Source organism: Uloborus diversus, chromosome 2 (genome assembly GCF_026930045.1).
Source record: "Uloborus diversus isolate 005 chromosome 2, Udiv.v.3.1, whole genome shotgun sequence".
Taxonomy (NCBI): domain Eukaryota; kingdom Metazoa; phylum Arthropoda; class Arachnida; order Araneae; family Uloboridae; genus Uloborus; species Uloborus diversus.
This window is the reverse complement of record NC_072732.1, coordinates 213,486,182-213,497,472: the sequence shown is the minus strand read 5'-3', so window position 1 is coordinate 213,497,472 and position 11,291 is coordinate 213,486,182. Positions and strand designations below refer to the sequence as shown.

The 11,291-nt window shown below is 36.0% G+C and overlaps 1 protein-coding gene across 4 annotated transcripts in view; it reads left to right on the top strand.

The window, feature by feature from the left end:
* The first annotated feature begins 10,003 nt into the window (after positions 1-10,003).
* Positions 10,004-11,291, top strand: part of LOC129216267 (polypyrimidine tract-binding protein 1-like) — a 128,606-nt gene continuing 127,318 nt past the window's right edge. For 2 of the 4 annotated variants that reach the window (XM_054850469.1, XM_054850468.1), the window contains exon 1: positions 10,005-10,322. In XM_054850469.1, the coding sequence (XP_054706444.1) occupies positions 10,272-10,322 (51 nt within the window). In that variant the 5' untranslated portion in view covers positions 10,005-10,271. Of the gene's footprint in view, positions 10,323-11,291 lie in introns of all 4 variants that reach the window. The other 2 variants (XM_054850471.1, XM_054850470.1) reach the window with 2 other exon arrangements.

The following is an 11,291-nucleotide window of genomic DNA, read 5'->3' as shown; positions in this document are numbered from 1 at the left end:
CAACAGTGAATCGCTGCTCTACGCATATGATTTATGAGGTCTCAATTGCTCTTGTTTATATCTTTGCTTCTCTTTTTTTTACGAGTAATTGAAAGAGATATACATCTAGCTGAATAAATTATGGGGGATAGAAGGAAGGTTAAAATATTTTTGCGTATGTGTTCCAGACTTTTGGGATTTCCCGTTCAATGAGAGTACAGGAATGATTTCAAGAGGCCTGAAGTTTATGATTATTTTTGAATCCCTTCTGATATTGTTCTTATGTATTTATTCTTTTTCATTTGGAGAATGGAAAACTGCAATAAAAATGGTTAGCGAAGTGAGTGAAAGGGAATGTTTTCGAGTGAATTATGAAGCAGTTTTGAGACTTGTTGCGTGGGAAATATAACTAGTTTAAATTCGTTGACCTAAGTTGTTTTAATCAAAATTGCATAAGGAACATATTTTTTTGCTACATTTCTTTTTCTTTGATTCCACACTCACGATGTCAAACTCTAACTTTGTTTTTGTGCACATATCATTTAATTTTGTTCACATGGTTAAAGTTTTAGTATTCTATTTATTTCACTTCCTTCTAATAATGTAATAGTCTTTATATTAATAATTAGTAATCAGTAGTACATTGTTTAAGCAAAATTAAAATTTCAAGCCATTATTTTGAGATGCTGATTTTATATGAATATTTTTGTTCAGTTAGGCTTAACTGCTGTAAATGCTCGGGCCGATGGCGGCGTTCCATTTCAGAACGTTCGGTCCCGTAGCTGCGCTTCGTTTTCCGAGCGCTGGTCCTCAAGGGGTTAGGGGCTTCATTGGGGACTAATTAGCTGACTAGGACTAGCCTAGTGGGACCCAGAACCTGTTGCTGGTCATCAGATTTGTATTTGAATATCCAAATAAGAAAAATACAGGTGCACCTCTACCATCAGGAACAGATGTAATGCAAAACTTCATTTATTTTCATCTTACCAAGAAGCGCACAATCAAAGGCAGCATTGTTCTAGTATATGATCAAATTTTGGGAAAAATCCAGACTACCAAGAAGGCAAAAACAACATGTATCAAGGAAGGTCAAGGATTTATACAAAAAGCAAGCAAACTTAATAAAGCATTGAAACAGAAACAATCCAAGAGATCAGTTTAATCAAAAACCTAAATCAATTGCTTGATATAAACCATGCTAACTCAAAACAACTCATAAGAAACTATGAGGATAGGCAGTTCCACAAATTGCAACTAAATTCAAGGGAAGGATGTATTGGTGCTTTAGATAAATGATTAACTAACTCTCAGTGAAAAAAGAAGAACGGAACAATCAGAAAAACTTGCTAGGCCATTGAGTCTCATCCATGTTCCAGTTCATGTTCCAGCTCCTACATCAGAAGCATCCTCTTGAAATGATTACAGAAAACTTTTGAATCTTTGTCGTGATGGTTGGAATAAATGTTAAAACTTCCATTCAAAAACCAGGAGCTCATCATAAGGCTTGTTGGATGGGTAGAGTAACTTATTCCTTAAAAATAGAATTTTTTAAATTGGATATTCAAATGCAAACACAAATGTGATGACAGGCAACAGGCTCTGGGCCCAGCTAGGCTGGTCCTAGTGAGTTCATTAGTTCTCAATGAAGATGAAAGACCCTCTTAAAGCTATCTACCCCCCCCCCCCCACTCATAACAGTCTCTCTCGCTAAACTGTTCCTAATGTCCACAACCCTACTAGAGGGACATTTTTTCCCAGTTTCGAGATTAAATGAGCCACACATAATCACTTTTCCTAGTACTGATAGCTATTATTCAGGAATTTCAATCAGAGCTATGTAACATTTTTTTTTATCACCAGCAGTTGATGTCTCCAGCATAGAATTCAAAGACAAAAAAAATGTCTATTAGTTTACAGTGATATGGTTAGTTAAAATTTGAAGGTACCTTTTCTTAAATAAATTGATTATGACTAAGGTATTAGTATATGTATAAATGGTTACATTTTGAAATTATGTAGGGGGCGTTGTTGGATGCAAACCCTTGTTTTAGTGAAATTTTGCTAAATTTGGGACATTTTGGCAAAATTCAACGCTTTTGGGGGACCTCTAAATGTTAGTTATAAAACTTTACCAGCAGGGTTGGCAAGTTTCTGCCGAGACGGTTAAAACCACTGGTAGAAACCGGTTAAAACCAGCATGGCAAAAACCACTTTCTGCCATATTTGCGGCAGAAACTGGCAAAAACTCACAAAATGACAAAAAATTAATTACTGACATACAATAGAAAATGCATGGAAAACATAATTAGTTGTTAACCCCAAAGCACACTTTAATTACAATATCTTCACAGTTAAAACTTAAATGTGACATTGTTTGAACCCTGCAGTTGCCTTTTAGAAAAGGTGTTTTCTAAAATCTGAACAATTTCTCAATTTAATATGCACAAACAAGAAATTTTAGAATATTCTTGCTACAGAAGAGCTAATTGGCAATGCATCGAGGAACAAGCAATGTTTGTGAAACTTTATCTATTGTATATTTTTCTAAACTGGTCCACCATGTAGTAACAGGGATGATGGTAAAAATTTGACTGGCAAAATAAGTTTTGAGAAATAGGGCCAATTTATTTTATAAAGCTGTGACATAACGACAATCTACGTTAATATTGGCAAGTAAAATTCTGGCACTTTCTTGAATCACACAACAATTTCAATCACAAGCAATTTAGATGAAGCATATAAGCAAGCAAATTACAATCAGTGATGCCAGTTTAATTCTGTATGTCGCTCTTATTTCCTGAGCACCCGTATTAGTTCTCCTCCCTTGTTATATTAATCCATATTTTTCGAGCATCTGCAATTGAAAAGTTCCTTTTGTGAATTAAATCAAGGGCACTAGCATATGATTTTATTTTTTAAAATGATGAAATGAAGTTCCATTTTTTAGTTAACTTAAATATCATTTAATAATTACTTTAAGTATTAAAGACGCTTTTAAGTTTTTGCCAGTTTCTGCCGGGTTTTACCAGTTATAACCAGTTTCTGCCGGCAGAAAGCCAACTTTCTAGAGGATGAGAATTTCAACTTTTGAAATTTGTTTTTTTTAGGACACCCTGCCCATTAATGATTTTGTTTGATTGATCTTCAACTTTGTTTTGCAGTCCTATACATTTTAATAAATTTAAATGAAAAGTTAATTTATCCATTTCTTGCTGGGGTCACCAGGAAACAATATAAATCATGTGGTAATAAAAACTATAAAATAAAAACAGTACAATGAAACTGTACCAGGGTGCAACGCTTTGCAGCTGGATGGCTTGCCACATGCAGATGGCGAAATCCCGTAATGTCTTCAATCTTTCTTCAGATTTTTTTAATTTGGGCGCTATCCTTAAATATGTGGCACACTTTTCGACATTGCGTATCAATTTAGGAGAAAGGGTTAGGGCAATAATTTTTGCGTCTAAAAAAATTTCTCGTATGTGCTCTTTAAATGTTACCTATTGATTTTTTTTTTTTTTTCATTATTAAAATATTAGAGTGCTTCCCTGGTTAGATTTATCAGGAACATGAAATAGAAAGATGGTTTGAGATCCCAGATTAAAAATATACAAGTGCTTTCAGTACATGAAGCACCTAAAAAAACTTTGAAAAAGTTCACATTAAAAAAAATCTAAATTATTTCAAAAACAATTAAGTTTTAGAAATTATCTAAATTTAATCTACATGTCTACATTTCAATGAATTCAGTTAAGCTTTTTTTCTGACTGTTAGCTTTAATCGTGCAGTATAAGAGTGAGTGCTTCAAGCCTACAGATAAAATTCATCAACCTACAAAAATGTAGCCATGGTACAATAAAGGCGAAAACTTGCAAAATGGGAAATTTTTTTCTAGAATGACTCTGCATGTTTCTCTTTTTCTGGCTGCACATTTCTCTCAGCACTTTTTTATTGGCAGCACTTGCCTGACTGATTAGAATTATATCTCGAAGTAAGTGAAAATCACAAATGATTATGGTTTTTTATGACAATTCTAGTTGTCAATTTCTTGGGTTTCTTGGAGATCTCATTCTACGTATTTATGAATATCTATCTCAAACCAGGTTTTTAAAATGCAAAACTTTGAATTTTTCTGAAGGTATGGTTAATGGAAAGCAATGATTTTTTTAAAAATAGACCATTGCTTTCCATTTAAGAAAAAATCTTTTTTAAAAAGGTTGAAAATTTTTAAAATTTATTTATTTTAACGAGCAAATTCTGAAGTTTAAAATACTTCAGTGTATACTTATTTTAAAAGTTTTCATTAGCAATTTGAATGACCATAGGTTCTAGTTATTTTCAACTATGATGAGAAAGCATTTTTATAAATAGATACTATTTTTTTCCTTTTTAAAAATATTTTTCATCAACAAGCATCAGAGTATTTCCTTATATTATAAGTGCTAATTGGTAAATCTATTTTAAGATCTAAAGCGATTTTATTTTATTTATTGTTTAGCAATGTTTTTTTTTTTTTTTTCATTTAAAGTGGACAACATTTAAAGAACTTCAGCATCAGTTCCTGGTTTGAAATCTGTTGAACATTAAAATAAAAATTATATTTATGTAATAAAATGAAAATATTTAGCCTTGTGGATAAAACTGGTTGGTTGACCAATATAAATCTAAAAAATTAAAGACAAATGGATTATTTAAGTTGCTGTGTACATTTTTAATGAGTTATTTAATGTTCTCAAGAACAGAAAAGTATTAAACTGATTTTTATTGTTTTGAAATTATCAATGACAACATGTTATACTTTTCTTAAATGGATAGTTGTTTAAGTGATGTTCTTGAAGTTTTAAAGCAAACAATAACTCATTTTGTTATACACATTTTTATTTAAAGTATTTGAAATCAATATTTTAAAGATATTAAGGGGGTTATAAATGGGAGGGTGGAGGTGAAAACTATGTTATCTATACACATTTTGCATCCAGAGGACCAATTTCACAAATGAGTCATTAATTTATGGACATGGAGTCACTACACAATTTTGAGCTTTGCTTTCTTCAGTTGGGTGGTCCTTAGATTTACAAAATTCTTATAATCTACTTGCATTTTACAAAAAAATATGATAAAATTAAAGCATCAGCGGAAGAGTATGACAATCGCTTTGTTCTTAAAATTTTACTGAAGCACGAAATTTGAAAATATTTCATGAATTTCTATATGAAAGATGCTTTTTTTTTTCCCAATTTAACTTGCCCATTGGGCTTTCATGAATTATTGAAAAAGTTGTTTTCCTTTTAGCTCTGACAGTATGTTTAATTACTTGATTGTATCAAAAAGTCACTGCAGTGTAAACTTGTTTAGCACTAGAATTACTACAGGAGGAGTCATTCCGACCCCAAATAAAGTTTTTTTGAAAGAGTTACAACTAAAAGTGTGGGCAGGTGTCCTTTTGACCTTTTTTAGAAAAAAAGAATTACAAAAACATTTTCTGATGCTGAAACAGAGCTCAAACTCAAAATGTCTATTAGAACATATCATTTTTAGAACATGAAGCATGTATGTTTTTGTACATACAAGGAAAAGTTATCTGCTAGCTTCTGAAATGAGACATCGCTGGTTATTTGAAGGTCATTTTAAACTTTTTTGAATGATACTTTATTATAAACCCTGAAAATATCTGTATCCTTTTAATAAACTGCAAAACTGCATTTATAATATTTTTTACAAATGTATTATGTTATATAGGGAACTATACAGATTTCTTCTCAGGGGTCGAAATGACCCCCGCCGTAATTGTAGTGTTAATTGTTATCAGGTAATTTTCCATATAAAAGAGTTAATATTCAATTCTGCCTGATATACAGTAACAGCAGTTTTTATCAAATTTTCCCAACTACAGTTCGATTTTTTTTTTTTGCACTATAAAGAACTCTGATGTAAAAAAAGGAGGAGGGGGGAATAATTGAGATTATTGATATGGTTTGAAATTATGCTCCTTATGTCAACTAATAATAGATTTTAGCAATGCCCTTGATTCAATCTTGTAGGTATGATTGCAATATTATGGTGATCTTTGCCATCACGTTGTCTCCAAATTACTTCTCAAAGAGATGTTCTGTGATTACCAATCTAGAAAAGACGAAGTTTTTTGAATACTGATTTTTTAAAAGAGAAAAAATATTAGAAATGTGTGTGACGGTCTTCAATGTGTGAAACTAAAACCAGTAACGAGTCATTTTCATGTGTATAGGTGGCGCTACCTAAATAAATTTTTATTTGCATATAATTTAAGTAGCGCTATCAATTGAGCAACTTAACAAGAGCGATGGATCACCTGCTGCACTGTCAATACTTTACTTAGCTTTTTTTTTTGTGGCGAATGGAGGGGAGGGGGTTGCAAAGATGGAAGATTGTCTCTAACTTGAGTTTGGGCCTGACTTCTCGTTGGTTGGGGGAGGCTTAGGAGTAATTAAAACAAATTGAAAAATCATCACTCACATTCTTATGATAAAACTGGAAGAGGGCTGGCGGCGTGATCTAGCCCAGGGCTTCGCAACCGGTGTGCCGCGGCACACTGGTGCGCCGCGACAAGGAACCCGGTGTGCCGCGGCATTTTCGAAGTTACTTAAAACGAAAGAGTATTGAAGTATATTATTTTAAAGTTGCGATCGAATAGCGTTTGTATCGTTCTGAACTTTCTCAATTCTACCTGTCGATCATTCGCAATAAGATTTACCCAACAAGGGGAGAGGTGGGATTTGCTGCCCTCTCCCCCTCTTTTACACTTCTTGTGATCTTATTACTTTCAGTTTTTGAAAACGGATTCTAATTTCCACGAAATCGACTAATTATACAGAATTTTTTCTAAATCTTTTCTAAACCGAACGGGAGTATGCCCCCTCCCCAGGAAGGGATCGTGCCCTCCGGCCCAGAATTTTAGCCCCAGCTTTGGCTTTTTTTCTCCTCTTTTCCAGTTCCCATACTAATTTCATTTTATTGTAGTTTCTCAAAGCTCGGTTCTGAGAGTAAAGTGAAGAGTGCAGCTGTCTTAACTGTTACCTTTTGCATATGTTGGCGACAACGATCAGACATGTATTACTTTTTAAGCTTTGTTTTTGTTGATACATAAAAAGCAAATCAGTAAAAAAGAAAAAAAAATGGTTTTTCAAACTTATGTTTGCTCTTGGCTTTTTTATTATTATTAATTAGGCTTATTTTAGACACAAATTATACACGCCTAATTCACCAGCAATGACATTCTGGCTTGTCTTTATATGCTCAGTGTATTATTCGGATTGGAACAAAACATTTGCTTCAATTACGAATGTGATGTGGAAATATTCTTGGTTAGAGTAGGCTCGTTAGCTGCTAAGTCTACGACTGTATGTACTGATACAAATGGATCTTCAAGTAAAAAGGCTAAGTCGCTGATTAGGCAGCACAGGGAAGGATACCTGGCGTTCGATGTTTCATGGATCCGATATGTAAAATCACCAGGACCTGAGTGTCTCATTTGCAGGGAGCAACTTTCAAATGAAGCGATGGTCCCTAGAAAATTAAAACGTCACCTGTGTACTAAACATTCTTTTTACCTAGGCAATGACAACGGTTACTTCAAGCGATTGCATTAAGATAACTTGAAACAAAGTTCCTTCATGAAAACCAGCGCAAAAGTTTCTGAAAGAGCTCAAAAGGTTACTTATAACGTTGCACGGTTAATTGCCAAAACGAAAAATCCACACACTATCGGTGAAACGCTTATTTTACCAGCGTGAAAAGAAATTGTACGGGGAATGCTAGGACTCAGAAAAGGAGGTGGTCCGAGTGCCACTTTCAGGCGATGCTATTAGGAGACGAATGGGTGACATATAGAAGCAACATTGGTAGAGAAATTACGAGTAGCTGAAAATTTGCATTTCAAGTTGATGAATCAACAGGTATCGGAAGCTGTGGAGAACTCTTAGCCATTGTGCGGTTTGTTGATGAGGGACGCAATTAAAGACCATTAACTTTTCTGCAAAGAACTTTCTCAACGAGCAACCTGTGATGAGATATTCCACGTTACAGATAAATATCTGAAAGGTAACGGAATCCAGTGGCAAAATTGCATAAGTGTTTGCACCGACGGAGCTGCTGCAATGACAGGACCTATAATAGGGCTCCTATCGAATGTGAAAAATCGTAACCCAAGTGTTTAAACCATATACTGTTTCCTCCATCGTGAAGCGCTCGTGGCAAAGAACTTACCACATCAGCTGAAGTCAACTTTGGCTAAAGTCTTGAAAATCGTGAATTTCATAAAAACAAGACCGCTTAATTTTCGCCTTTCTCTGTACTTTGTGAAAAAATGGGGGCATATCAATACCCTACTTCTTCATACACAGATTCTCTGGCTTTCACGTGGTAAGGTACTATCAAGAATTTTAGAATTGAGGGACGAGGTACGGGAGTTTTTGATTTTAAAAAAACGAAATGTAGTACGCCAATTTGTTGCAAGACAAATAGTGGCTGGCAAAACTAGTGTACATGGGTGACTTTTTTGAACACTTTAAAGAATCGAATCCGAAAATACAAGGACAAAGAGAGAATCGAGTTACATGCATGGACAAGCTAAACGGGTTCAAATCAAAAATTCAGCTGTAGAGAGAATAAGTAGATCATGTTCCATTAGACATTTTTAAACGAACCTTCAATATAATACGTGAAGGAAATGGCATGGAAGAAAAGATGCTGAATATGGTGGTAGAACATTTAGTCATACTTCAGGACAAGTTTAAGCACTATTTCAAGAATGCTAACATAGAACAGTATGACTGGAATCGCGATCGATTTACTTCATCTGCGGATGCATCAGTTAAAAGCCTTTCTTTGAAACTGCGAAAAGAATTTATGGACCTCAAGAGCGACCGTGTTTTTAAACTAAAGTTGAGCGAAGTGCTTCTGAACGAATTTTGGTTGCTGGTTAAAAATGAGTATGCCACCATTTCTTGTCTTTCTATTGATGTGCTGCTACCATTTTCAAATACATATCTTTTGCCAACTCAGCTTTCTCTGCCCCCAGACTTATAAAAAACAGCAAGAGATCATCTCTTAAGAGCCTGGACTAAGAACATCGTGTAGCTCTTTGCAGCATATAATCGAACATCAAACGTCTTTGCTTCTCAAGGCAGGCTCAAGTGTCTCATTAGTGTCAGACGGAAGTTAGGTGCTTGGTTTTAATTTCTTGGGTGCTTCTTTCTTGTAACATTTTTTGATAAATCATTTAACTGCAGTGTGCACTTTGATGACATGTTTGAGAGAAATGATTTGAAACATATCAAGCATAATTTTATATAAAATATGATATACATAGTTTTGTTGTTCATTATCAACCTCAATACATTCGAAATATTTCTACCTTCTAAATAAGTTTAAATACACTACGTTAGTTATAATTGTTTTATTAATATGAAAAAAGTCCCCCCCCCCCCCCCCGTCTTTTTACCAGTGAATAATAAAAACACTTCTATATCACCATTGCGAAATTAAATTCAGTGTGCCCCGTTGATCTAGAAATTTCTTAAGTGTGCCGCAAAGTAAAAAAGGTTGAGAAGCACTGATCTAGCCTGTAGTAAATGTGGGGGTGGGGAGGGGAGGGCTCCTTGACTGCTCGATTTTCTGTGTCTTTCTATTTGAGATGAAACTGAGCATTTTAACATATCTAACGGAAAAAATGATAGTAGGATCTGCCTTTTTTTTTTCTAAGACGTAGTACACGGAATCGGACCGTTCACGTTCACGCATGCAATAAGTTGTGAAGACGACAGTTCCCCCGCAATTTTTAGCTTTCAACAATAAAATTGATAGTAATTCGAATGGTAACGATCCATTTATCCGCCCTCCCCCCTCTCTCTCCATTCCTTTTCACTCGTCCACAGGTTCGTCTCCCACACACACAACATACTTTCTCCCGTACTAGTTACTTATTTACAGCTCCACCGTGTGCGTGTTGCGCGCCATTTCCGAACAAGCAAGCCAGTCAATCCGCACATCACTCCACTTTTTCCCCGAACGTGCTTCTTTCTCTCTCATTCCCCGGCGCCGCCCCTTCCAAGCCGTATGAGTAGTGGCTGTCTGCGTGTGAGTGTGTCGCGCGCTCTGCCCCGCGACCAGAAGGTAAGGAGAGAAAAAGGAAGGTACCACGCGCCGATGATAGGGGTGGATTGCTTTTCGCGTCGAATGTCGGGGCGGTTAATTGTGTTCGAAACTCGACCGAAGTCCCTTCTCGCTTGATCCGTCTTCCCGTGATAATTGAGCCGATGCCGGAAAGCGACCTCGTCCTAGCTCTGGAGGCGACTGCTATGGCGAAGGTAAGCAGGGAGCTTTTTTACTCCTCTCTCGACTGCCTACAAGTGCGATTACCCCAAAACCTGTTGCCTGCGGCTTTTGTACGAGACGGAGAGAGAGGGAAGGCAGAGGGGGGGGGGAAACTGTGTATGCTCTCTCACTCCTCCCCTCGTTGGCAAAAATGACCTTGACTCAAAAATCACCCAGGCTTGACGCAGGATTCCAAGCCCAGCAGGTTCTTCATTTCGTGGCCCTCTGCTTTGTCTCACGGTTCGCCTTGGCCTTCGATGTGACGCTGCCGTTAACATATGTTGCGCTGTCCTCTTCAAATTGACCAATTGGGAGAGCGAGTTTATCGGCACATCCCGTTAATTGATGACGGGAAGATTTTCCCGCTTCACCTGTTTTTAATTTCTTAACGTAAAATTCAGTCATACGAATCACAACTCAGCAAAAAATAAAAAAAGTACCTTTTCTGTCATCCCCTCTTTTAGGGCGTCCCAATGGACACACATGATTTTTATTACTTTCTCGCTAAGATGTACTGTCAGTTTACATGTGGCTCACCCCACTGCTATTTAATTTATGTCAATAGACGTTTTTTTTTTTGCATTTGAATGATTGGAGTTTGCATACAAATGTAGATTATAATGTTTTTCTGAGAATTTGAAATAAATACGAACATGCAGGATTAAAGGGAGAAATCGAGTTATTTGTTTTTGAATCCAGTGATTTCTGGTTCTTTTCAAGTGATGTTTTATCGGCCACAAAGAGTAGCGGATTTGTCGATATTGCGAGGGACCCCCTCCATGCGAACCCGGAAAAGGATCAAAGACTTCACATAAAAAAAATATTTTCCTTTAGACAGATGGACCCCAAATAATGCGTTGCGACGGACATCGAAATGTGTAAATCCGCTCTCCACAAGCAAGGGCGCCCATATGCAAAATTTAAGGAGGGGGGGGGGAGGTGCTCAGATATTTTTCCCATGG